At 41.8% G+C, this 27,851-nt stretch overlaps 1 protein-coding gene across 8 annotated transcripts in view; it reads left to right on the forward strand.

Moving 5' to 3' along the window:
• ST3GAL6 (ST3 beta-galactoside alpha-2,3-sialyltransferase 6) overlaps positions 1 to 27,851 on the forward strand; it is a 90,087-nt gene that overhangs the window by 27,309 nt on the left and 34,927 nt on the right. For 5 of the 8 annotated variants that reach the window (XM_043448734.1, XM_043448738.1, XM_043448735.1 and 2 more), the window contains 4 exons: positions 12,507 to 12,606; positions 17,080 to 17,157; positions 23,190 to 23,293; positions 24,257 to 24,320. In XM_043448734.1, coding sequence (XP_043304669.1) covers positions 12,518 to 12,606; positions 17,080 to 17,157; positions 23,190 to 23,293; positions 24,257 to 24,320 — 335 coding nt within the window. In that variant the 5' untranslated portion in view covers positions 12,507 to 12,517. Of the gene's footprint in view, positions 1 to 5,473; positions 5,606 to 10,009; positions 10,035 to 12,506; positions 12,607 to 17,079; positions 17,158 to 17,321; positions 17,392 to 23,189; positions 23,294 to 24,256; positions 24,321 to 27,851 lie in introns of those variants that run through there. The other 3 variants (XM_043448740.1, XM_043448737.1, XM_043448741.1) reach the window with 3 other exon arrangements.

A 27,851-nucleotide genomic window follows, 5' to 3' on the forward strand; every position in this document is an offset into this window, starting at 1 on the left:
TGAAGTGTGTGTCCCTTAGGTGTAATCTGAGAGGAATCGTATATATTTTCTCTGAGGCTGTAAACAATGTAGGAGAGAAAATGTCTGGGAATTTACAAAGAGACTGCAAACATCCCCTGGAATGCTGAGTGAAGTTTTTCTCAAAGCCATTTATTTTCAAAGAGAGTCCCACTAGTTTGTTCAGACAAAATTCTGTTGATTGGAAATTTTAAAAGATCAAGCCCAAAGAACTCTTAAAAGGGGTAGTATGGAACTTAAAATGAGCTTCCAGTTCCTTTCAGACTGTTTTTTGTGAAGCCCTGATCCTCTCCATGGGATCTAATTCCTTTTTCCTTGGACCTTCTCTAGCAGTGCTTTGCAAACATGCAGATCACTGGGGATCATGTTAAACTGTGTATTTGACTCCGTGGATCAAGGTGTGGGGAGCTGAGATTCTGCATCTCTACCAGGTTCCGAGGCAATGCTGGGACTGTTACCCAGTGCAGGTCAGTGAGCCTGCAGTGAGGCCAGACAGCTAAATGTCAGATTTTGGAGCAGAGAAAGGTTTATTGCAGGGCCAAGCCAGGAGAGTGGGTGGCTTGTGCTCAAAACCCCTGACACCTCTCAGGTGATTTGGGGTGAGAAGTTGTTATGGCAAAATATGGGATGAGGGATGCAGGGTATGTGACTTTGTTCTGATTGGTTGGTGGTGAGGTAACAGGGTATGTTACAGGAATCTTGTGCTGAGCCTGGAGTTATCATCTTAGACGTGGGTGGGATGCTGTAGTTTCTACAGAAGCACTCAAACATGCATCAGTTCAGTTCGGTTTAGTTGCTTAGTCGTGTCTGACTCTTTGCAACCCCGTGGACTGCAGCACGCCAGGCCTCTCTGTCCATCACCAATTCCTGGAGTCTAATCAAACTCATGTCCATTGAGTTGGTGACGCCATCCAACCATCTCATCCTATGTCGTCCCCTTCTCCTCCCACCTTCAATCTTTCCCAGCATCAGGGTCTTTTCAAATGAGTCTGTTCTTCACATCAAGTGGTCAAAGTATTGGAGTTTCAACTTCAACATCAGTCCTTCCAATGAATATGGAAAAACCATAGCCTTGACTAGATGGACCTTTGTTGGCAAAGTGATGTCTCTGCTTTTTAATATGCTGTCTAGGTTGGTCATAACTTTCCTTCCAAGGAGCAAGCATCTTTTAATTTCATGGCTGCAGTCACCATCTGCAGTGATTTGGGAGCCCCCAAAAATAAAGTCTGACACTGTTTCCCCATCTATTTGCCATGAAGTGATGGGACTGGATGCCATGATCTTAGTTTTCTGAATGCTGAGCTTTAAGCCAACTTTTTCACTCTTCTCTTTCACTTTCATCAAGAGGCTCTTTAGTTCTTCTTCACTTTCTGCCATAAGGGTGGTGTCATCTGCATATCTGAGGTTATTGATATTTCTCCCAGCAATCTTGATTCCAGCTTGTGCTTCTTCCAGCCCAGCGTTTCTCATGATGTACTCTGCATATCAGTTAAATAAGCAGGGTGACAATATACAGCCTTGACGTACTCCTTTCCCAATTTGGAACCAGTCTGTTGTTCCATGTACAGTTCTAACTGTTGCTTCCTGACCTGCATACAGGTTTCCTGTGGGGCACACAGGAAGGATGTATACCAGGGAGGGTCCCACTGGGTCCTCCTGGTTTTTGAACCACACTCTGAGGAGCTGGGGTCTAAAATGTTTCATTCTACTTACCACAGCAGGTAATCAGACTCCTTTTGGAACAATGTAACTGCCCTCACCAGACCAGGAGCTCTGTTCACCATATCTTGAAGTAGAGCACACACCCATATTAAGTGTTCAGTAGTCATAGAGTAATCCGTTCTTACACGGGTCAGCGATTTGTATGGTTCAGTGGCATCAGTAATTTGAATTGTTTATAGATAGAGGATTTTCCTTTTAACTGAGAGATTGAAGCAAATGTAATAACCTTCATGTAAGTTAAAAAATACACTATGTGACCCATGATAACATGTGTATACCCAAATCCTTGTATTAGAATTTTCGGTGTAGTGATTCTGAAAGCTGAAGTCTCTGTGCACCGGTGTCAAAGTGAATCTCGGAGAGAGTTTTGGGTGGAGTTGAAAGGAATAGCTTTATTACTTTGCTAGGCAAAGGGGAACATAGCAGTCTTGTGTGCTGAAAAACTGTGTATCCCCTCCCGGAAGGGTTTGGTGAGGAATTTTATAGCAGTGCCCCAAAGGCATGGTTGCTGATGAGGATCTAGGTGTGTGCAGGCCATTTGCTCCTTTAATCTGGCCTCAGGGTCTCCTTTGTATCTGCATCCCCTTCCTTCCCTGATTAGCAACTGTTTGAATCTGCTCTTCAAAACTCAGGGAAGACCTTGGAGGCTGGAAGCTATTCCCTACAAACGAGGAAAGGGGTGGGGGGCACAGAAAGGCCGCTGTGCCCAGGAGCCCCACAGGGTCTTGCTTGATTTCAGTAGCTGTATTTATATAATAGTAACCAAATGTCTGTTAACTGGTGAGTTGATAAACTGTGATTATGGTATAGACATAAGATGGAATACTACTTAGCGATGTCAACTAATTTAAAAAGTGTACAACCCAGAAGTTGAGAATTATGTTTTATTTGGTGGCCTTTCTGAGGACTGTAACTGGAGAGACAGCTTCTCAGATAGCTCTGAGGACCTGTTCCAAAGAGGCTAGGGAGGAGCTAGGGTATAGAGGAGTTTTTGCTAAATTAAAGGGCTTCCCTGGTGGTTCAGATGGTAAAGAATCTGCCTGCCATGCAGGAGACCCAGATTTGATCCCTGGGTCAGGAAGATCGCTGACCTTGCCTGGAGAATTCCATGGACAGGGGAGCCTGGTGGGCTATAGTCCACGGGGTCACAAAGAGTCAGACGTGACTGAGCAACTAATGCTTGCTTTGCTAAACAAACAAACGTAGTTGAACGTCAGAAAATTACTGCTAATCACGAAAGAGACATCTTGAGTTAATGATGTTGGTGCTTTTCTGTGTGTGGGAAGATGCAAAGTCTGGGCTCATTGAAATTACTCCTTTGATAGACATCTTAACTGTCGAGGACCCATATCCTGTTTTCTCCGTCTCAGGGTGTGCTGTCAGAGGTTTAGGGGTGGTGGAGGGAGTGGGGGAGGCGGCTGCAATGGCTGATGGTTTGATGGTGGGCAACCCTGTTGTTTATTGGAATGGCAAGCAACATTTTTTTCCCTCCCAATAAGAAAAAGGAAGGAATTCCTGGTAGAAATAATGACATGGATAATTTTTTTCAAAAGCATTATGCTAATATACATAAGCCAGAAATAAGATATGGACTGTATGATTCCATTTAAATGGCCTTTTAGAGAAAGTGAAACTACAGAGGTGAATGGGTCAGGGGCCAGAAACGGGGGGAAGAGAATTGCCTGCCAAGAGGGACACAAGAACTTTCACACTTGATGGAAATGTTCAGTATGATTTTGGTGATTGTTACACGACCTTACAGGTTTGTCGAAGCTCATGAAATTGTACACTTAAAAGTGGTGGATTTTATTATAATTTTTTCCCTCTACACAGTTAACCTTAAAAATTGGCCACATCATTAACCTGTTAACAGTATCTCTTACTCATAGAGTCTACTTAGTCAGTGGGGCATTAATCTAAGAAGTAGAGAAAATTTCCACTCTGGCAGAAGAAATGGGTCTCTGGGAGAAAATATGAATGAACAGTAGGAACATAAGAAGTTCCTTTAAAAACTCCTTTGTTTATTTTCAACGAAGCTGAGTCTCAAGGGAGAAATCTTGAAAATAGGAGGTTCAGTTCATTCATTTTTAACGTCTGGTATAGTGTACTATTAGCTGAATGATTTTGGTGTGTCCTGTTATGCTATGAAAAACACCAAAATTCTGCTGATAAGTCATTTCTTTTTATATTCTTGGCAGAGAGCATACCCAGTTTAGGGGGCAGGATTTGGTCATCTGCTTTGGCACTGAGGGCTTAACTTTTATTGGGTAAAAAGATATGTCTATACATCCTAAGGATGAAATCTGGGAAAAGCATTGTCTTTCTTGAAAGATTCAAAGAGGAGGTATGTGTACGCATATAGGAAATAGCTGCATAGCATTGTATGGCAGAAGAACCGAGGGGAAAAAGAGAAAGAAAATGATACCTATTCTTCTTCTGCTATGTACAATGTGCTGTTTAGAAATCAGCCAAATGTATACAGTTGGTCCAATTGGTTGAAACTATACAAATCTTTTGTAGGGGGAAGTGTGCGTAAATGAAATGATAATTTTCTATTTTTCTATAATTTTCTATATTGAAAATATCTATTTTGATATTACTCAATAATATCAGATTTCCGCCCCCCCCCCCTTAATTTGTTTTAAATAACAGTAGCTCAGAACTTCAGATTTCAGTTTAGCTTTTTAAGGTGGTATAATATTACTTGGGGTTGCAAAGAGTCGGACACGACTGAGCGACTTCACTTCACAATATTACTTAATTTTATATGTATTATTCTTTATTTTAAAATTATGGCCTGTTGGAAGATTTCAGATCCTTCTAGTAGAAATCTGATCAGCCAGACTTACTAATTCCTTAAGATTTATCTCTTTAGTTGTGAATTGAACAGTTTCTCATATTATGTTATTTCTAAGTAAGTATATTTTAATAGATGCATACTTTATCATTCCCTTGCTTAAAAAGTTAAGTGACTGTATTTAGTTCATGCTGTTATAGTTATAAAATACAGCAATTATAGTTTTTCAGAATGTACAATTTACAAGTTTCCCGTAATGTATAGAAAGATCTCTTGAGTGGGAATGCTGACGTCCCTGCTTTCATCATCGTGTGTGGAAAGAGCTTGGTGCAAGGCTTGGCATTTTGTAAGTACTTAATAAAAGTGGAAGTGCTAGTCGCGTCCGATTCTTTGCAACCCCATGGACTACAGGAACCCATCAGGCTCTTCTGTCCATGGGATTCTCTAGGCAAGAATACTGGAGTGAGTAGCCATTTCCTTCTCTGGGGGATCTTCCTGACCCAGGGATCGAACCCAGGTCTCCTGCATTGTAGGCAGATTCTTTACCATCTGAACCACCAGGGAAGTACTTAATGAAGGGTGCTGTTATTTACACCATCATCAGCCCCAAAGGGTGGAGCTCATTGGTATATAAATGAGGGGACACATTTGGACTGTACCATTCATGGTAAGGACCGTTACATGAAAGATGGGCAGCAAATGAGTTAAAGAGAACTGAGGCCTTTGCACCCATCGCTCCAGAGTCCTGTGTGTCTCCTTTAAGGCTCGGACTCTGTGGAGATGGCGATCTAGGAGGCTTCGGGGACCCGTGGGGCCGGAGTCGGAGACCTAGACGTGAGCGCAGAGCTAGAGCCGCTGCTCAGGCTCCCAGGGACACGTAACCGCAGAGGAGTCACAGACTGAGCAAGCAGTAAACACAAAGAGGAAGGAAGGCAGGATGTAAGATCTGTTGCCAAGTTGAGACGGTCTTGGGTGTGTGTCATCATGAGCTGGGGTCTGGTGGAGCCCTGAGTGCAGAAGGACCTCTCCCCGGGTTGGACGGACGCAGGCTCAGAGCAGGGCCGCTTGGTAAGATTGTGGAGGTGAACCTTGTAACAGGGGCAGGCGGCTGAGAGGAAACTTGTGGTTGAAATTCTGTCCGCACAGGGTTCTGCGGGGCCAGAAGGGATGTCCTTTTCTAACTTGCACAAAGATGCAAGTGGTTGAGTGTTTTTGTTGAGCATCAGTATGCTGGGGGAGAGAGGAGACAGAGCCTCAGCAGAGCAAGACATTGGTCACTGGCGAAACGGGGTATCAGGGGACGAGAGTGGATGACGACGCAGTTTAGGATGCTAGTTACTTAAAATTGGAAGTTTGGTTGCCGGGCTGCTGGGTTGGTTGTGAGAGAGAGAAGAATGCAGACCCTGGAAAATTAGGATGTAATTCAGGGACCTGGCAATAGGAACTCAGGCCTGGTGAATGACATGTTCAAGGTCAGCAGGGGATTAGTAAGAACCTGACCAAACTGTTGAGCTGCTGCTGAAGGCTTCTGAAGCTTCCTGTCCTTTGGGCCAGAATCAGTAGCAGAGGTTGGGGTGGGGCTGAGCCTACAGACGGGCTGTGGGATGTGTCTGCAGCTGGGCCTGGAAGGGCGCTGGGTGTAGAGAAGCCAGACAGGCTGGGCCCACCCACGTGGGGAAGCGTGCTTCTTCCCTGACGTCCTATAATGATTGAGATACCCGCAGGGCTTTTGTACCTAGGGAATAGAATGATGTTTCTAGAATTATTACTGAATGTGCTTTTTTCTAACTGGTGGTTGAAAAAAACCAGCCGCTGTATATTCAAAAAAGCATTAGGAGAGTCTAAGAAAAGAATCTGACATTTTCAAGTGTCATTCCATAGGGTTTTTGTTTAGTTTTCATAGGCAACACTGTTATGGTTCTCTGGGGCTCAAGGCTCCGAGCCTCCAGTTTGAATCTTAAACATACTGAAGTTTGAGAATCACTGCTCTAGGACACTCGGAGAAAAAAAAAATAACAGATTTACTGAAATCCAGAAGAATGGGGTAAGGAAGAACAAGGTTGTGAGTAGTAGAGTTGTATTTTAGCACAGCATTTGACTGCGAACTTGATCTCCATTTCACCAGTTCCTAGGATTGTCACTGCTTAGGAGGCTGGCAGGCTGGACAGATTAGACATTGTGTAATGCTTAGTCTGGTATCGGAAGAATAGACCTGCACCCATCCGTAAAAGCTCACATCTGGAGAGCAACAGTGCAGTGTGTGGACTCTGGTCTGATGGATATGGGTTTGAGACCTGTTCTGCAGTTTATCGGCTCAGGAAAGTTACTGTTTCTCTGAGCTTCAGTATGCTTATCTCTGAAATGGTAATTACGAGCTTACTATAGGCCTCACAAGGTGGATGTGAAGATTACATTAGATAATACACCAAAAGCATTTTATCAGGGGCCTTGACACATGTATAATACACATTTATCTTAATGATTCTAATGAGCCATTATTCACTGGGCATTGGCCCATGTGCTGGGCATTTTGGGTAAAAAATTAATACAGAACATCTAGTTATAAGATCTGGAACTCCATTCAGTGGCTGTCTACGTAGCGTCTTCTGTGTAACATGTTTTGTTAGATGCAAATACATGCATGGAAATAAAATGATGGACAAGTCCTGCTCTCATGGGTCTTGCCAGCTAGTGGGGTCGTCATTGTAATATCTGTTATGCTCTCTGTATTTCAGTACATTTGTTATTGGTTTTCTCCATGGTTCCCTTGAGAATCCTAGAGCAATGATTCTCAAATTTTAATTTGGGTCAGCATAAGAATCAGACTGGAGGGCGCTTGTTTTAATACATGTCCCCAAGCCCCAGAAACTCCGGTGTAGTAGAGGGTAAGGAATGTGCATGTTAACAAGTTGTCGGCTGGTGTAGACCCTTGAACCTGCCACATCACGTTGGGGAGCCTGCCTGCAGCCCTCTCCCGTCCACTATGTCTGAATTTGCACTTTTGGAGCTCTGCCCACCAACGGAGCGCTCTCAGGAAGTTGTCTGTTAGAATTTTCTCTTTTGGGTTCCCCTCATGCATTTTGTCTTGATAGATAGGAATAGAACTGTGGGAAGCAATGACCACACTTAGCCTGCTTCTGTTTCTTACACTGTGTGAGCTGGGCTGATCACTGACCCCGAGGAACTTTCAGTTCCTTCCTTCATCAAGGAAATGATACCCGCACATCCATTTATCAAGCTCGTTTTGAGCCTTAAGTGAAGTGATAGACTTACAAGCTTTTTATGAACTTAAAAAATATACTTTAATCATTAAAGAGAAGGAGAACCTGTTGCCAGGGTTGAGCCCACTTTGGTATATGTAGTGCCTGCTTAGTCACTCAGTCCTGTCTGACTCTTTGCGACACCATGGACTCTAGCCCACCAGGCTCCTCTGTCCATGGGATTTCCCAGGCAAGAATACTGCAGTGGATTGCTGTTTCCTATTCCAAGGGATCTTCCCAACCCAGGGATCGAAACCCAGCCTCCTGTATTGGCAGATGGATACTTTACCATTGAGCCACCAGGGAAGCCTTTGGCATATGTAGATTATTCATCTATTCAGTTATGTATCACAATTTGAGAAGAAATAAGCATTTGATCTCTGCCAGCGATTCCTGCTCTCCCTTGAAACTCTACTCACACTCCAGGTGAATAATTGATTTATTCAATTATAAGGGTGTTTTAGGGACCCTGGTCTTATTAATAGTGGCGTCTGCAGCCAAGAAAGCTGGTATGTATTGTTTACTGTCAGGATGTTGAAACTTATTTTGATTCTTGGAGCTATATTGAAGGGCTTTGTTCCCCTGTAAACCAGGCACTCTGTGTTAAGTCCTAACCGGTGTTGCTTTGAATCTTTGGCTCAAAGCAAAATGGTTGTTTCCTTTATAGACTTAGAATTAGAGACTTCATTTATTTCTGCAAGTTTTTTCCTGTGATCAAGCAGAAGATCTCGACATGCTTATCACACGGATATCCTGGCTGGCCCCAGTTTGCTTCGCAGCTTGAGTGTGGGTGCTGTGTGTTGCCCGTGACATGTGAGAGAGTGACAAAGCTTCCCAAATTTTTCTCAGGTGGTGTACACAGTGACCCTTCACGAGTAGATTCATTTTACGTTTTGTACACAGTGACCCCTCACCAGTAGATTATTTTACGTTTTGAAGGAAAAAAATGTTTCTCACCCTTCTTCATTTTCAGCTAAACCGTGAACTGGTGAGGCAAAAACAACAATCTCACTTACTTGTACTTCCTTGTAATGTAAAGTAATAGGTAAATTTTCCAAGGAATGTGTTTTGAGGGACAGGTGAGCAAACTGAACTGAAAATCCTGAGTTCTTCCTTTAGACTGTAATGTGCCGCCTTACCTTAGATGCAGACTTTGGGGGACTGATTTTCATTATATTTGACTGTGCTGTGCAGGTTCCCCTCTTGTTGCAGTGTTCAGCTTTCTGATTGCAGCGGCTTCTTTTGTTGTGGAGGGCGGGCTGGCTTGGACTTCAGTAGTTGCGGCTCCTGGGAGCCACAACACAAGCGCAATAGTTGTGGCGCATGGGCTTAGTTGCTCTGCAGCATATGGGACCTTCCCAGATCAGGGGTCGAACCCCATGTCTCCTGCGTTGGCAGGAGGGTTCTTTACCACTCAGCCCCCAGGGAAGCCCTAAATATGTTTTGTAAAAAACTCCCGTTACTGGTAAGTGGCATCCTTGTTGGGTGTTTGCATAACTGATGTTAGTTTGGATGGAGTCTTAAATATTTGAGTATTTAAGCAAATTGTTTGGTGGTTATTTTGGCCCGTGGTAAAATGCCTTCCAGGACAGTCTTAAGCCTGGTATCAGTAATTTCTAAAACTTTCTTGGTCCAAGTCTAATTTGTGCATTTTAGAACTTAGTTGCTAAACATCCCTGATAACTGAGACCATCAGATGTACAACAAAAAGGCTTAGTTGCAGTGTATTTTTAGATGAGTCACAGGGTATATAAAGAATTCCTCAGTGTTCTTTGGAGTCTTTTATATTTATCCTACATTCATGTTTGTGTGATGCATGAAAAAAAACAAAAACATTTGCCAGAGCCAGTTCAGTCCAAGGCATGAGCCAAGGCCAGTCCGCGCCAGCTCCCTGTATCCTGTCAGCATGAAGCATGGCTCATGGCCTCTGGCTAAAGTGTTTAACATTATCACTTCTCTCACATGGGCTTCCCAGGTAGTGCGAGTGGTTAAGAATCCACCTGCCAATGCGGGAGATGCAAAAGACACGGGTTCGATCCCAGGGTCTGGAAGACCCCCCTGGAGGAGGAAATGGCAACCCACTCCAGTATTCTTGCCTGGAAAATTCCATGGGCAGAGGAGCCTGGCAGGCTACAGTCCACGGGGCCGCCAAGAGTTGGACACGACTGAGCACACATTATTGTCTCGCGCAGGAAGGGGAAGACGTGGAGCCGGCATCTGCTGCACATGTCCTAAAGGTCAGGCTGTGGGCTCACTGTCTTGCTGTCCTTGTTTCCTCAGTTAACTAGGTCAGTGATGCATCCACCATCTTCAGTGCCTCATTTTCTTGGGCTTTCACTCTGATCATCCCAAACCTGAGTCCTTTCCATTCCTTGGATTTTTTTGTCAATTATTTTTCAAGAAACCCAGACCCATACTTTTTTTTTTTTTAACCCACTGGATGATCATGCAATTCATTTCTTGCTTTTTACCAAAAACTTAAGATGATTTCTAAAATAATGCATGATATGTCAAGGCATATATTACAGAGGGGCGAGGAGGACAGAATACAGTGGGCAGGGAGGCCTGGGCCCGAGACGGTCTGTGCCCTTGCTTGCTCTGGTCTCTCTTCCCGCAGGGGACGCGGCCTCTGTGCCATGGCCATGCCCAGTTGAGTCTTGCCTTCAGTCCAGTGGGATACGGCTCAGGCTGCGCAGTGGGTGGGCCAAGTCTCCCTTTGGCTTTCTCAAACCCATGCACTTTACTATGTAAGAAACAAAACGCACAGCTGGCTTTAGTTTTAGAAAACAAACAACCATAAAATATACAAACTTACTCAGCCCGTCCTTTTGTGTCCTGGGTTATGCCAGAGGCCCATCATTTTGGCCAATCGGGCTTAATAGTCCAAAGAGGTAGTTGTGTGTTCTTACTCCTCAACAAGTGAGAACAGTCAGGTTGGAAAAGGGAGACTGATTTACCTAAGCCCTGCCCCACCCCCAGGCCAGGAATTACGTGGAGTTGGGCCATGATTTCTGTCTTCTGATTTCCAACCGGTGTTGATTGGGGATTTTGTTGCTAAATTGGACATATGGATAAACTAAAGTTTGCTCATTTAAGGCGTTCATTTGCTTCCTCCTGACTCAGCCTTCACTTCTAATTAGTTTATAATAGTGGCGTGTGGGGGTGGTGGCTGCATTAATTGCAGTGAGAAGCAACAGCTGACAGCAAGGGGGGCCTGCCTAGCAATCTCCATGGGATCATCCCTACAGTGGAGGATCACTTCCAAACAGCCCCACACCCTCAGGAGCTCCTGAGAGTCTCAACTCTGTGCCCAGAACAACGAATGACGTTTGTTATGATGACCTCACATTATCAAGAACAGCTTCTTTTTTTTTTAATTTATTTATTTATTTTTTCAGTGGGTTTTGTCATACATTGATATGAATCAGCCATAGATTTACACGTATTCCCCATCCCGATCCCCCCTCCCACCTCCCTCTCCACCCGATTCCTCTGGGTCTTCCCAGTGCACCAGGTTCGAGCACTTGTCTCATGCATCCCACCTGGGCTGGTGACCTGTTTCACCATAGATAATATACATGCTAAGAACAGCTTCTTTTATGTTTAGTTCATTATACCCATAAAGGCAGTGAGCTCTTTAAGAATCTAACCAATCAAATATATTTCAATAAAATTACAAAAAAAGAAAAAAAAGAATCTAACTAGACTCACATGTTCTACACTGCATCACCCTAATTGAGGTTAGCTTCCTTGGTGGCTCAGAGGGTAAACAGTCCACCTGCCAGTGTAGGAGACCTGGGTTCGATTGCTGGGCTGGGCAGATTCCCTCTAGAGGGAAATAGCCACTTCCATACCTACTCCAATATTCCTGCCATGGAGAATCCCATGGACAGAGGAGCCTGGCAGGCTATAGTTCATGGGATTGCAGAGTCGGACATGACTGAGTGAACACTTTCACACTTTGGACAAGAATGAGTGGAGTGGGACATTCAAGTCTAGGTGAGCCAGAAACCTGGTAGGAGATGGAAAGAGGCACTGAAATACAGACATTTTTAAATTTGTCTTTCACATTTACTTCCATGTAGAAGTGAGACCATGTTCATATCTGCCTATGAAGCAGAAGTGGAAACTAAAGAAAATGTTTTAGGCTTTAAAAAAAATCTATTTTGTAAAGGGGCTAAATTTACCTATGCTGTGACATGGTGCATATAAAAGTGTGTAAAAAATTGAGGATATGGTAAATATTTTTTAGTAGTTTTTTTCCCAGTCTTTTCAAGTGAGGAAATGACTTTTAGTTTGTATAGCATTTAAAAGTCATTTTGAGCACTGATGAAAAAAAAGGTTTTTATTACATCTTAGATACATATTCACTTCTCTTGAGAGAGAGAAAATAGGTATTTTTTGAAAAAATGAGTATTAAATAGATGTGTAAAATTTTGTTCTGAATGAATTTTTTACTTCTTTAATAAGGGAAAGTATTGTTCTAGACATGAATCGTGTTGTGTTGATTAAAGAGGGTGAGAGACAGAAAAAAAATATTCTCCTTCTGCAAATTTAGTGGGTGTTTCCAAAATGATAGGCTGACATCAGTCTCTTCTGTTCTTCCCTCTGTATGTTTCTTCATTCACTGATGCTTGTAGGCAGGTCATTGTGTAGAGCATCTGTGTAATGACCTTGCCTTTCCCTTGGCATCGTTCCCTGTGTTCCAGGTGGGCCAGCCATGAGAGGGTACCTTGTGGCCATCTTGCTGAGTGCCGTCTTCCTGTATTATGTGCTGCATTGTATATTGTGGAGAACAAATGACTACGGGTAAGTCTTATTTTTGCTGCTTAAAAATGACCCCCCAACTGGTCTTTCACATGGACACACAAATGGTATTAGAAGGACCTATCACAAAACACACAAATCCTGTAACACTTTGAGCCTTTTCTAGCTTTTCCATTATAGATTAGAGTTTTACCATTCTAATATCTTATACATTACACATAACCATTTAAATATTGGTAAGCAACATCGGTGTTTGTGTTTTTTTTTTTTTACTTTTCAGTGAAGCAGTGGTCTTGACCATCTTTGGGATTCTGATGTATGTAATTCATCTTTTTGAATTGATGGAGTACTTCTTAGACTCAGTGGCATTCGAGTCTTGAGTCTAAAATACTGGGATAAAGATTGTTGATAAATGTGGACACTATATATGGTTTCCTTTGTTTAAAAATATTTGCTGAATAATGACACAGGCAGAATTTGAAATGACTTTGACTTGAAATATCACATACAAAATTTGGAGAGGCACAGGTAGCTTTATTACAGAGAAAACTCCTATATTAAGCTTTTTATCCTTTTCCCTTTTCTGTTTTGAAAAGTATTTACTTCGTTTGAATAAACAAATTACAAATAAAAATTATCTACAATATGTGACCTGAATAGAAATGACTGGAACAGATACAACACAGGACTTGATTTCCTTGCACTAGTTGCAGAGCATGTGACAATTGAGAAAGCTTCAAAATCATTTATATTTCTTTGAAAAAGGAGTAACAGCAGTTCCTAGTCTATCACAAGTAGTCAACTTAAATACAAGCTTCCGGACATGAATTTCCTGAGTGAACCCACATGATCATTTTTTAAAACAAGGAAATTTTGACAAGTTGAAGTAGAGTAAAATGGTTCATGGCTTCTAAGCAACAGGTTTTGTTTTTTTAAAAAACAGAAGAAAATTCAGAGCAGCATTGTCACAGGATAAATTAACGCTATACTACCATGTACAAAATCTTGCTAGAGTTGATTAATTACAATACAACTTTTCAAACTAAAGCAAAACAAATCCAAAGATTAAAAAATGATCTGTCTAATCTGAAAGTGTACTGATTTCTGTAAGTCACAGAGCATGTGATGTAGGGCAACTGTCTATACTTTCCTTGTGGTGTGTTTGAAAAAAAAGAGAGGTGCTTCTAAAAGCAAAGAACTTATTGGAATTAGAGACTAAATTGATCATGCAAGTATGTCTCTCCTTTGACTATTGCTGGTGCTTATCAATGCCAACCAGACATTTCCTTGAGTCGCTCTATGACAACTGTCCTTTTTGGATTCAAGTTCACAGTTAAGGCTGGGCTGTTAGGTTAAAAAAAGAGCATTGCTGTCATTTAACCTTTTATACCTCCCCTCAATGTCTTAACACCTGAATAAGTCCGAATACAAGATAGTTAATTAAGCATTTCTTTTTCTAAAAACAAACGAAGTCACTTGTCCTTCTTGTTAATTGATGCTTTTTCTGCTTTTTCTCCTGGAAATGATTTTTTTTTACTTGAAACAGTGAACAGATGAACCACAGTTTATATCTAAAAAATAAACTTGCCAAATGTTGCTGATACTAAAAACAGATTAGTTATTGTGGGAGAAGAAACAGATAATCTAGTTTAAACTGTGTATTAAACATTTTATAGCATATAAAATGTTTCTTAGCATTAAGTTTTTGTTATGATGCTACCCTAGGGAGAAACGTTAAGGGAAAAAAACTTTCCTGATTGTCTTCAATGTAGTTAAAAACAAACACCTCTTATAATGGTGATTAATATGAATTTGTTTTTTATAAAGTATTCTAATTTACCAAGTTTCACATTTAGATAGGGGTGGGAAGAGAGGCTCTCTCTTTCTAACTTTCCAAATTCTTGAGCTATACTTTGCTTAACTATCATTCCCACCAAGAGTTTGAGACCATTGATAACTATGCTAGTCTATGGAGAACATTCTAGAATATTTTCTATAATAAAGATAAATAGAAAAGTTAATATACATGTTGCTTTATTTTGCAATGTTTGCAACAAACCATGTAAAGTAACATGGTTTGAACCAAAAGTATCCTCAGTTACGCAAAACAGTTTTTTTTAACACTGAGAATGGGTGATTCAAAAATACTAAAATGAAAGCATCAAAATAGATTATGTCTTTTTCTCCTCAAAACATATCTTTAAAACTCAGAACTCAGAAGTCTGATACTTTTGGAATTACTCTGCTTGAGTTTCCCAGAGTTCTGCTCAGAAATTGCCTACTGTTTAGTACAAATGTTCCAGTGCTCTGGAACCTGCTCAGGGCAGCGTCTCTCTGGCATTTACTGCCCATAGGTATCCATGCAGGTGGCGTGGAGGACCTTGACAGCCGTGTGCATTTCTTCTGCAGATGACGAGAGCAGAAAAATTGTGATGTGGACAGCAGGTTGGAAAACCCAATTACTGAGCTTGTAAATGTATAATGTAGTCCTGGAGGACAGCTGTCTGATAGTCTCAAGGTATCCTTTCTTCCTATTGCCAGTCCTTTGGCAAGGAATCGAGTTTTAATGACCTTTAAATTCTGAATGGGTAGTATTATATGATGTCAAATAAACCACAAAAAACGTCTTCACTTAGATAGAAGTCCAGTATTTTTTACCAGTGTTTGAATAGTAGATGCTAGATCATGTTTCTAGGTTTTGTTTTACTAAATTAAAAAAAAATGCTGCTTCTGCATTTGATTTCATTACTGGTTGATTGAAAAATCATTGTAGTGCTCTTTATGGAAGGAAGTTAGCAAATCATTATCATGCTCTTTATGGTCACTGGAGAAATCCAGTGCCAGGTGTGTGCGTTTGGCTGTAAGTTTTGAGGTTTTTGGACAACCCGGCCTCCATCCCTGGGTGGGGAAGATCCCCTGGAGAAGGAAATGGCAACCTACTCCAGTATTCTTGCCTGGAGAATCCCCATGGACGGAGGAGTCTGGCGGGCTACAGTCCATGGGGTCACAAGAGTTGGACATGACTTGGTGACTAAACCACCAATCACCAATGAGTCAGAGATCTTAGAAGTCTGATCATGCACCCCGTGAGGCTCCTACTCCCAGCATCTCTCCCTGTACCTTTGTGCCTTCCTGCCTCTGTTCCATACTTAGTAATGGGAGATAAGAACAGAAGAGAAAGTACAAAGTTGGCTCAATAGCTGATTCCCAAGAAATCATATCCTGGCTCACAGGGGAAATGATAAAGAAGACAATGAAAAGGGTCCAAATTCAGCACATTTTTTTTGTCATTAGAATTTGAGGCATGCTCATGTCACTCCTAAACGAACACTTTACTCCACAGAAAATATCATGAAATTACCTCAGATGCTGTGAACTTGCTTACTTAACTATTTAAGACGAATAATTGTCTTTTAAAAGAAACAAAGTTTGGCTTCACAATACCCTCAAATAGTTTGTTTTCTATTTTAATAGACTTGGAAGCCAAGTAATATTTTATACTTTATTTTGTCCTCTGACTATAATTTGATTTTCATGGCTTGGTGTCATATCCTACCATATTTATGTATCTTCCTTACAAGTAAATCAAGAGGTTTTTGCCATTCGGGGTATTTACCAAAGATGAGTCTCTTCAACTAGCCTCATAGTACAGAAACCTAGAGTGTTAACTGGGAATTTTGTACTAAAAAATTTTAAAATTGAGTCACTCCCTGAAGGGGTTAGGCTATTACTGTTTGAATCTGGTGATTCCTGAAGAAAACTGGTTGGTTTTCTTTTTTAGGTTAATTCTCCATACCACTGATGATCATTCCTAGTTTCTCACGTGAGGCTGTTTTCCTCTTTCCCGGCTGAGTCTGGACCCTGCCGCCCCGTCCCCTTCATCTGTCTTCATTGTCATGCTCTTTCTGGTTTCACAAAACCCTTTCAAATGGTGGAGACAGTGCTCCTTTCAGGAGACACACAAGCACCTAACCTGTGCCAAGAACAGAGGAGAGTTCGCTATGATGCCAAGTAGTGGGACGGTGGGGTCCCCGGGTCCCAGGCAGGGGCTCCGGAACCTGCTCAGGGCAGTGTCTCTCTGGCATTTACTGCCCATAGGTATCCATGCAGGTGGCGTGGAGGACCTTGGCAGCCGTGTGCATTTCTCAGGCATTCAGGAACTTCTAAACTATGAGGCAGGTCATGGCTTCCATAGTGTGGGAGTCCTAGTTCTTCTTTCTTTATTTTTTCCCAATTCTTCTCGAAGGGTCCTTTGAGTCGCTGCTCTCTGGCCCTTCTGGGTCACTTGTCACCTCACCCTTTTTTCCACTCTCTCTTGCTTTATATCCATGAATCCTCAGACATGTCCCGGACTAGGAGAAGTTTCTGTCCTACCTCAGGGGCTACAGTGAGGATCCATATCCCCCGTCTGAGAAGCCTCTCCCTGGGGGTCCCGCTGGGTTCCCAGGGTGCTTGCTTCCCTTCGGGCTGGCTGCCCAGTTCTGCTTTCTGACGGACACTTGTTTTGTCTCCTAGGGTGACACCTATGGACATGAAGCAAAGGAGTAAGATCCAGCCTTGTTCATCAAAGCCAGCTTTTGCCTCTCTCCTGAGGTAAACATTCAAAAGAAACCGCGGCCCACAAAATGTTCAAAACTGTGTTTGTCATTGTTCTCCACACTTGTTTGCTTTTTTTCTGTGCAAATCTTAGCAATGTAAAATGGATACCCTGCATTTAAGGAAGAGCTTGACTGTCCTATGTCTTTTTGTGCTTTTAGTCAGAACTCTGCATGTATTTTAAGAAAAGGCAATGAAGAACTCAGTCAGACCAGTTTTCTTTTCACACAGGTGAGATTAGAGAGGTCTGGTTGTGTTTGATCATAAGAGTGCACTGTCCTTTCAGGGTTTTATTTTCCCACCCTCATTCCCATGTTATTTTTCCACCCTTTTTATTTTGTGGTTTCTTCTGCCTTACCTCTAGGTTAAAGTGTACAGCAGAAATTTTCCTTTCACAAACTTTTAATGAACTTCATAGGATGTAACTGATTGTTGATTATGGTTGTCAGGACTTGAAAAGAATTTACTGTTCCATCCACAAATATTCTTTTCATTTGTCACCACAGCTTTGACAGAGTGCTGGTCAAAATGCTTCCAGAAATAAATGACAATCAGGTCTGGGCATGTTGAATTGTGTAAACACATAGAAACTTTTCAGCATTTTTATCTGTTAAGGATCTAAAATTCACATCGTCTTTTTTCCCTTATATCATTGTACTGTCCTGTCAACTTAAAAAATATTCACAGCCTAAAAGTTGAGAGTTATGCTTTATGTGGTGGGCGTTTTTAGGACTTCAAGTCCAGGAGGCGGCATCTCAAGTAACCCTGAGAGAACTGCTTCAAGGAGGGAAAGTAGGGGAGCTAGGTTATATAGAAGTTTTGCAATTAAAGGGCAGGTAGTCTGAATATTAACAGATTATTGTTAATTAAAGGAAACCCAGATATCTCAAGTTAAGGAATTTAGTGCTTTTCTATGTATGGGAAGACGCAAGAGCCTGGGCCCACTGAAATCATTCCTTTGATATGCACCTTAGCTATCTGGGGCTAATGTCCTGTGTTTTCACATCCTGAGTTCCCTCAGGGCTTACCAGTTTACCATCAGTGGTGGCTACAATCACTGATGACTGAGACATTATTTACTGGTATGGCAGGAAATATTCCACTTCTCAGGACCTTTCCGTGACTGATTCTTAATCTTTTGAGGCTACAGATCCGTTTAAAATCAGCCAACTCTGGAATGCTTTAGAAACACAAAATATTTTTATGTCTAACTGTGGGTGTACCATGGCTGCTTGTAGTCAGTCCATGGGTGTGTGTCCAGTTAGGGCCATTGCAAAACTAGAAGAGTGGTTAAAATCTTTTTGTTTACCATGACCCATAGTAAGAAGTATATCTTGCCTTGGGACTTAGTGTTTGTACTAAGTTTATTTATAATAAAAAAATAAACAGTTTTTACCTCTTCTACTCTAGATACCCTATAATCTGTTCTATTCACTTTTTAAAAATGAGCTGATCTTGGCTTGCATAATTGACTTCATGAGCCACGAACGGTTGCAGACAGCAGGTTTGGAATGCTTCTCTAGAATCAAGGTACTCTTTAGCTTTAGAGAAGAAAGGTATTTCCTTTCTGAGAAAACCCAAAGGGGTTAAAGTATTTATGAAAGACTGCTCAGCAGATGTGTAAGTCTGCACACTCCTGTGAATAGTATTCCTTGGAGGCAGGGCCATCCTTTGTCAGTAGCCTTTGGGAGAAGCTCTGCTGGGAAACCTGGCAGTATTACCATCGGTGAATGTGCTAGGACTGGACACCTTTCCCTAGTGTTGAGATTAGGCGTGGTTTCAGCTTTGAAAGCTGAAACAAATGGGTTAGTGGCTCCAGATAATAGTTACTTCACTTTTTTTTTTTTTTCACTTTTTTTTAGCTTCAGTTTCTTTGTCTTGTCAACTGAATTAAAAAAAAAAAAAAGCACAACCTAAAAGTTGAGAATGTGTTACTTGGGAACCTTATTACCTTACTATGGCTCAGCAGGTGAAGAATACACCTGCAGTGTAGCAGACACAGGAGATGTGGATTCAGTCCCTGGGTCGGAAAGATCCCTTGGAGGAGGAAATGGCAACCCACTCCAGTATTCTTGCTTAAAAAAATCCATGGACAGAGGAACCTGGTGGGCTGCAGTCTGTGGGGTCACAAAGAGTCAGACATGACCGAGCGATAGAGCAGAGCCCAAATACTAAGGACTGAAGCCTGGGATGGCAGCCTCTCAGACAGCTCTGAGGAATGCTTCCAAAGAGGGAAGGGAGGAGCCAGGATATAGAGTCGTTTTTACTGAAAAAGACAGACGTGTTGTCAAACAGAAAACAACAGAATGGGAAAGACTAGAGATCTCTTCAAGAAAATTAGAGATACCAAGGAAACATTCATGCAAAAATGGGCTCAATAAAGGACAGAAATGGTATGGACCTAACAGAAGCAGAAGATATTAAGAAGAGGTGGCAAGAATACACAGAACTGTACAAAAAAGATCTTCACGACCCAGATAATCATGATGGTGTGATCACTCACCTAGAGCCAGACATCCTGGAATGTGAAGTCAAGTGGGCCTTAGAAAGCATCACTACGAACAAAGCTAGTGGATGTGATAGAATTTAGTTGATCTATTTCAAAATCCTGAAAGATGATGCTGTGAAAGTGCTGCACTCAATATGCCAGCAAATTTGGAAAACTCAGCAGTGGCCACAGGACTGGAAAAGGTCAGTTTTCATTCCAATCCCTAAGAAAGGCAATCCAAAGAATGCTCAAGCTACCACACAATTGCACTCATCTCACACACTAGTAAGTAATGCTCAAAATTCTCCAAGCCAGGCTTCAGCAATACGTGAACTGAGAACTTCCAGATGTTCAAGCTGGTTTTAGAAAAGGCAGAGGAACCAGAGATCAAATTGCCAAATCTGTTGGATCATCGAAAAGCAGAGAGTTCCGAAAAACATCTACTTCTGCTTTACATGGAACAACAGACTGGTTCCAAATAGGGAAAGGAATACGTCAAGGCTGTATATTTCACCCTGCTTATTTAACTTATATGCAGAGTACATCATGAGAAACGCTGGGCTGGAAGAAGCACAAGCTGGAATCAAGATTGCCAGGAGAAATATCAATAACCTCAGATATGCAGATGACACCACCCTTATGGCAGAAAGTGAAGAGGAACTAAAAAGTTTCTTGATGAAAGTGAAAGAGGAGAGTGAAAAAGTTGGCTTAAAGCTTAACATTCAGAAAACTAAGATCATGGCATCTGACTCCATCACTTCATGGGAAATAGATGGGGAGACAGTGGAAACAGTGTCAGACTTCATTTTGGGGGGCTCCAAAATCACTGGATGGTGACTGCAGCCAAGACATTAAAAGACGCTTACTCCTTGGAAGGAAACTTATGACCAACCTAGATAGCATATTAAAAAGCAGAGACATTACTTTGCCAACAAAGGTCTGTCTGGTCAAGGCTATGGTTTTTCCAGTGGTCATGTATGGATGTGAGAGTTGGACTGTGAGGAAAACTGAGTGCCGAAAAATTGATGCTTTTGAACTGTGGTGTTGGAGAAGACTTGAGAGTCCCTTGGAGTTCAAGGAGATCCAACCAGTCCATCCTGAAGGAGATAAGTCCTGGGTGTTCACTGGAAGGACTGATGCTGAAGCTGAAACTCCAATACTTTGGCCACCTCATGCGAAGAGTTGACTCATTGGAAAAGACCCTGATGCTGGGAGGGATTGGGGGCAGGAGGAGAAGGGGGCAACAGAGGATGAGGTGGCTGGATGGCATCACTGACTCAATGGGCAAGAGTTTGAGTAAACTCCGGGAGTTTGTGATGGACAGGGAGGCCTGGCGTGCTGTGATTCATGGGGTCGCAAAGAGTCGGACACGACTGAGCGACTGAACTGAACCGAATCACAAAAACAGACATCTCAAGTTATTAATTTTCATGCTTTTCTATAGATAGGAAGATGCAGGAGTCTGGGTTTATTGAAATTATTCTTTTTGTTATGTACCATAACCGTCTAGGGCACTGTCTAAGGCCAGTATTCTGTTTTCCTCCATTGTGAATTTCCCTCTGGGGCAGCTGTAGTGGCTGAAGGCTTGCTGGCCTCAGCATCCTTTGTTTACTGAAATGGCAGGTCACCTTTTTTGTCGACAGTCTAAATTGACTAGTAGAATTTACTTTCCAGGCTTTTGTAGGAGTACCAACAGCAGATATGTAATATGATCATTATAATGTAATATAACCTACTGTAATATAATACAATGTCAAGTATACTTATTATAGATAAGGCTGAAACTTATTGAGCCCCAACTTTGTGTGAGACATGGTGCTGTCGACTGGAAAAAAAAGAAAAAACCCACAACCTACAAGTTGAGCATTATGTTTTATTTGGGGCGTTACTGAGGACTTAAGCCGGGGTTACAGCCTCTCGGATAGCTCTGAGGGACTGTTCCAAAGAGGTATAGGAGAAGCCAGGATTTACAGGAGTTTTTGCAAGAACAACAAACCAACATCAGGGAGTCAAACATCAAAAGATTAGTGCTAATTAAACTAAACAGACATCTCAAGATAATGAATTCAGCCCTTTTCTATGTGTGGGAAGATGCAAGAGACTGGATTATTGAAATTACTCTTTGGATATGCACCATAGCTATCTGGGGCCTGTATCCTGTTTTTGTTTTTCTTCCTGAATTCCCGACAGAGTGCAGTTGGGGTTCAAATGGAGTAGTTGAAGGCTTAAAGGCTTCAATATCCTTTGTTTACTGAAATGGCAGGCCACATTCTTTGCCCACAGTGTTGAACAATTATTTCATTTAGAAATTTTAAGTCAGGATCCCTGACACTTCTCTTCCCAGAGCAGATCCCGAGCTTAGAGATCAACCCTGATATAGATAATGACCTTTTGAAATTGGCTGGAATTCCCTTCCCCAGGCTGCTAACACTTGTCACAACTGAATCTGACATACACACTCTTCTCAAGTAGGAAGGGGTGGTCTGTCACCTCTTTGCTTAGTCTGAATATGGTGTAAGTTCTCAGCTCAGCTCTGGAGATCTTGAGCTCCTGTGACTTGCCCAGGTTAGTAGTTCCTGAGTAGCAAAACAAGGATAAAGCTGAAGCTAATTCATCCTTATTCATGCTTGCTCAGTCGCTTCAGTTGTGTCCGACTCTTGTGACCCTGATGGACTGTAGCCCACCAGGCTCTTCTGTCCATGGGATTCTCCAGGCAAGAATACTGGAGTGGGTTGTCCTGCCCTCCTCCAGGGGATCTTCCCAGCCCAGGGATTGAACCGCACCTCCTGCACTTGAAGGCGAACTCTTTACCACTGAGCCGTTGGGGAAGCCCTCATTCCTACTCTAGTGCTTCTTATTTCCATTTTGTCACATGGCTTCTGAAACCCCAGGGGCACTCTGATCTCCACCTGCAGTTTATTTATTTAGGAAGAACAAAACTGGTAAGGGTGGAAAGAAGGGACCATAAAAAAAAACAGAGCTGTCTCATGAAACATTCTTGTCTGAGAGAGTACCTGAGTGTAGAAGCAGGGCAGGGAGGCAAGAAGACACCCGTCCTTCTTGAGTATATTTTAATTTAATGATATCAGGAGAGAGTTCATCTAGCTTTTAGTGTATTTTAATTTTCACTGCTGACAACAGCTTTATATATATATGGCATCTTTTCTTTGGGGAGTGGATCAGCATTTGTACTTTTATTTTCCCTCATTTGTTCTTTTGATTCTTCCTGTAGATGGCTACCTTTGCGGTTCACTTGTATTTAAACTTTGTGTCCGCTTCCCCAGGCTGTTACATGGTTTTGGTTTTACTACCTGGAAAGCATTTCCATTCTGAGTGTGTAGTTCCATTGCCTATCCTATTCTATCTAGCATTTAAGTGGTGTTTAAGATGATTTTGAAAGAATCTTAAAAATAATTATATGCTCATTTATAGTCAATCTAACGATAGGAATGACATACTACAGCTTTTTACAGTTGTGATTTTAAAAACCTACAAATACTGTACACATTTGGGAAAGTCATTCTTTATCCTTTTCTTCCAGGTATCATCAGTTTCACCCTTTTCTGTGTGCAGCTGATTTTAAAAATACTGTTTCCTTCTACGGTAGCGATAAGTTTGATTTGCCCTATGGGATAAGAGCATCAGGTCAGTAATATTATTCTTACCTTGCCCTAATACTATGATGGTGTTTGATGTGAACCATGTGTTTTTCTATAATTTTAAGGTTTTTTAATCTTTTTGTTTCATAGTGATTCCTAAAGATGTGATTTTTGAGATTGGGTAAAAGGAATTATATTTTAGTATGTAAATCCCCACTCGTTTTGAGTCAGTGTAGAATAAAAGAATGAAGAAAGGCAGATTTTTTTTGCTGTTGAGAAACTGTTCTTCACTTTTGTTTTACCACCATATTATTTGTGAGTTCGATGCTTTACTTTACTCCAGTTGAGAATTAGCAAGACAGTTCTGTGGGTTAACTTCCTCCTATTCTCCCATTTTGCCTCTTAGGAGTTTTATGTCATCAGCAAGTTCTAAATCTGTGGTCAGTCTTCTAATTTAATCAGAGGATGTTTTGTTTTTGCTAAATTTAGAGAGAATTGCTCCATCTACTAATGATGAAATGATTTTCCCTCTGCTTACTGACCACTGCTTTGCTTTACATGCTAGATTTTTGAGAAACCCTGAAAGCCTTTTAGGTGACAAGTCTATAGTTTCCTGAGTTAGATTTTCCTTATTCAGCTGATGCTGTGTGTGTATTTAGAATATATTGTACAGAGTTTGATAAATTTAAACTGGCAGAATATTGAGTTCTATACCTGTCATTTTCTGAATCATCTGATATGGTTAATTTTGGGTTATGATTATTTTCAGATTAACATATTATTTTCCTGGGATTTTTGGAAAGTATCTTTAGAGCATTTACATTTTAGATGCCCCTGTTAAGTAGGGCTGACTAGTTGCAGTCGTATCATGAATTTTCACCACAGAATAAATCATAAGTAATCATGCCAGTTTGAAGTGGATTTGGGGGAGGGCAGAGGATAAAGTGGTTTCCCATGTACCTAAGAAGTCATGATTGCTTTTATTCCTAACACTCCGCTTGTTTTCTAGCCACATACTTTCGACTTGCTCTTTCGAAACTGCAGAATTGTGGTCTCTTTGATGAGTTTGACAAGTGAGTTTGTTTTCTTGCTTCTGTTTTACTTTTAGTTTTAGCTAAGTTTTAGTACAAAATATGTACTTCAGTGTAACATATATTCACTTGGGAAGATACCATAGCTTTTGTGCATAACTAAAATGCCTAGGAGTTATTTCTGTGGCACTTGAAGTAACACACTACAAATATAATTTAGACATTGCATAATTGTTGGCTCAAAATTGCAGACAGTCTTGATGACACACCATGCTAGTGTCAAGTCAGGACGTTTTTAACCCACAGTCATCTTTTCTAAGTTGTTGTTACTGAAGAATTAATTCACACTCCCTGTTGATCAGCTCACAGCCTCCCTCCATGGTTCCCATACCTTCCCATACAAGCTCTCAATTGCTCGATCATGAGAATCTTTTCTGTTTCACTTGAATATTGGATTTCAGAAACAGCTCTCTTCCTTTTATTCAGAATTATATTTGAGGGAGGTGAACGGCGTGCTTAGACACACATTTCTGGCAACAAAAGGCAGTTTAGTTTTTAGAAAATTTTGGTATTCTGTTACCTCTTAGGAACTGAGTTGCCACAGACAGACTTCTTAGCAAGTCAACTTATTTTTCAGAGATGGACTTATTTCCCACAGTTTTAAATTGAATTTTGGAATTTGGCTGGTTGTCCAGTGGGATGAAAAGAGTGACTGGCAGATGTGAGACCTCCATTAAAAAGGAAAATGGGCAGAATTCCCCTCTTATCCAGGAGAATAGAGGCGCTTTTTGATACATACCGCAATGATGGTAGCGAACAAAAGTGTGAAATTGGAGATAGTTCACAAGACAGAGCCGGACGAGCGGTGACAGATTTTGTCTGAATTTATCTCGCTTTTCTCTGTCAGGGACCCAGGTTATTGAGGTGTAATTTATGTAATAATGTTGATTCATTTCAGATTATACTTTTTATAATTTAAAGCTCTGCCATCAACCTAATCACTTTCAATTTTTATTGCATATCCACAGCAGCCATATATATTCCTTCCTGAAGTTTGTATAACTCTCATCTGTATCGTTTTATGCCGACCTTTGGCATGTGTACTTTTTATCAGTTCTCTCCAATTTTTACAAGCACCCAGCAAAGTATGCTTGGTGATCTTCATTTTTTAAATCGAGAAACTGAGGCTAGGCAAATCCATGTCGTTTGTTATAGTTGGTGAATGTCAGAGCCAACATGTGAACCTGGGTGGGTCTATCCAGGGCTGGATGTTTAAGAGTGATAGTGGTTATGTCTTAAATAATTGTAGCAAGTATCTGCAAATCTTTGAAAAACTCTTTGGCCCTGTAAATGTGAGACACTGTCAAGATTCTAGACGGTACATGACTGGAGGTTTTGTTCTGGCCTGGTTTCTGTCTCAAAACTGTTATTGTTGTTTAGATGCTCAGTCATATCCGACTCTTTGTGACCCCATGGGCTGCAGCATGCCAGGCTTCCCTGTCCTTCACTAGCCCCTGAAGTTTGCTCAAACTCATGTTTATTGAGTTGGTGATGGTATCTAACCATCTCATCCTCTGCCACCCTCTTCTCCTTTTGTCTTCAATCTTTTCCAGCATCAGGGTCTTTTCCAATGAGTTGGCTCTTCTCATCAGGTGGCCAGAATTTTGGTGCTTCAACTTCAGCATCAGTCCTTCCAATGAATATTCAGGGCCCCTTTCCTTTAGGATTGACTGGTTTGATCTCCTTACTTTCCAAGGGACTCTCAAAAGTCTTCTCCAACACCACAGTTTGAAAGCACCGATTCTTTGGTGCTCAGCCTTCTTTATGGTCCAACTCTCACATCTCTACATGACTACTGGAAAAACCATAGCTTTGACTATACAGACCTTTGTTGGCAAAGTGATGCCTCTGCTCTTTAACATACACTGTCTAGGTTTGTCATAGCTTAAAACTATCTATGCTTTATTTAGTTGCTTTCAGAGCCACTCTCTACACAAGTGTTCATCATCTGTATGTACCTCAGCCAGGCTACTTCCTCTCTTCTTGCCGACTTGGTCTGGCTCTTCCCCACACCTCCTCCTTTCTCATAGGGAGTGCCCCCTACACCCACCACCAACCCACGTCAGGTTCTTACTGTCACCAGCACTGGGAGGGAGGTGGGTGTGGGTGGTGATGAAGGATTGAAAATCATGCTGGTGGTACAAGGGTTCTTGGATCTGAACTTGTTAAGAGATGGAAGTCACATCAGTGTACAGACAGAAACCATTCAGGTGTGGAGTGAATGGCGAATATCCCTGTTGGAGCCTCCCAGAGCAAGCACGGTGATGCGCTGGCCACTCAGCACTGCTCCGTTGCTTGTTGATGCGTCCAAAGTTGGTCCCTAGAGATGTCAGAAAGAGCGTTTTGAAAGTAAATAAGAATATACTTGTGACAAAATTATCTTCATTTATATATTGACTTTTAGGAGGAGTTGACATGTAATAATAAATTTGACCTACATTCTACGTACGTCCTTCTACATTTGTCTGAAAACCACAGTACAACCCCAAGATAATAGCAGGCCTCAGCCCATGCCCAAGTTTATATTTTAAGTAAACTCCAGCAAAGCAGAATACACCAAACTGCCAGCTGCTGCCTCAGAGTCCCCTTAGTCTGTCCCCCGAGTGACCTTTATATGGTTCTCATTTCTCCTCTTTATCTGGGAAAATGCTCTAGAAGAATGAGGTCTGAGAACAGTCGGTCTTCTCAGGCTGAGGATCTGGACCCCCCTTAGTTGAGGAGTCCTCCCCAAGCCTGCTGTGTGGATCTGGGAGCTGCGGCCCACGTGCTTTAGGAGGGGTCTGTGGGTGCACTCTTTGTAGGATTCTGTGGGTCAGCAGGGAGACGGGCTCAGGTGGAGAGAGGCAAGACCCTCCTTTTCAAGTCCCTTCCCCCTTTGACTTTTCTCTTCACCCTCTGTCCTCTTTGTCCTCCCAGAAAACTTAAGATATTTTTTCATTCTTTCAGATCTGAATTCTTTACTTATCCTATGTAGCAAGCATGATCTCTTAGTTGGTGTAGAGTTCTTCTTTTTTTGGGGGGGCGCTGCTCTACCTGGCTTGCAGGAGTTTAGTTCCCCAAGGAGGGATCGAACTTTCACCCTCTGCAGTGCAAATACTGTCCTAGGGACGTCCTGAGATAGATTACACTGTGGATGAGAAAACTCCAAATATCAGTTCCATTTATAAGATACAAATTTTCCTCTTTCTGACAATTGTCATGTAAATGAAGTCTGCATATAAGCGTTCTCAGAGCAGCTCAGTGACCACGGCTTCTCTCTTGTGACTCCTATTCCTCCCTCTGGTCCACTCTGATGGTTGGACTTTGACCAGTCATATGTATATTCTAGCCAGCAGAGGGGACAAAGGAGGAAGGACATGTCCCCAGCCATTGAGACTTGCCTCCTCCTTTAAGGCCATTTCCCAGAAGTTACATACAACCCATTATTACATCCAGTGATGTGCTGAAGCCAGCTGGTACCAACTTGTGAGAGAGCTGCTGCTCTTCCCAACTCTGTGTTCAGTGCCATCAAGG

This window comes from Cervus canadensis, chromosome 27 (assembly GCF_019320065.1).
Source record: "Cervus canadensis isolate Bull #8, Minnesota chromosome 27, ASM1932006v1, whole genome shotgun sequence".
Taxonomy (NCBI): Eukaryota; Metazoa; Chordata; class Mammalia; order Artiodactyla; family Cervidae; genus Cervus; species Cervus canadensis.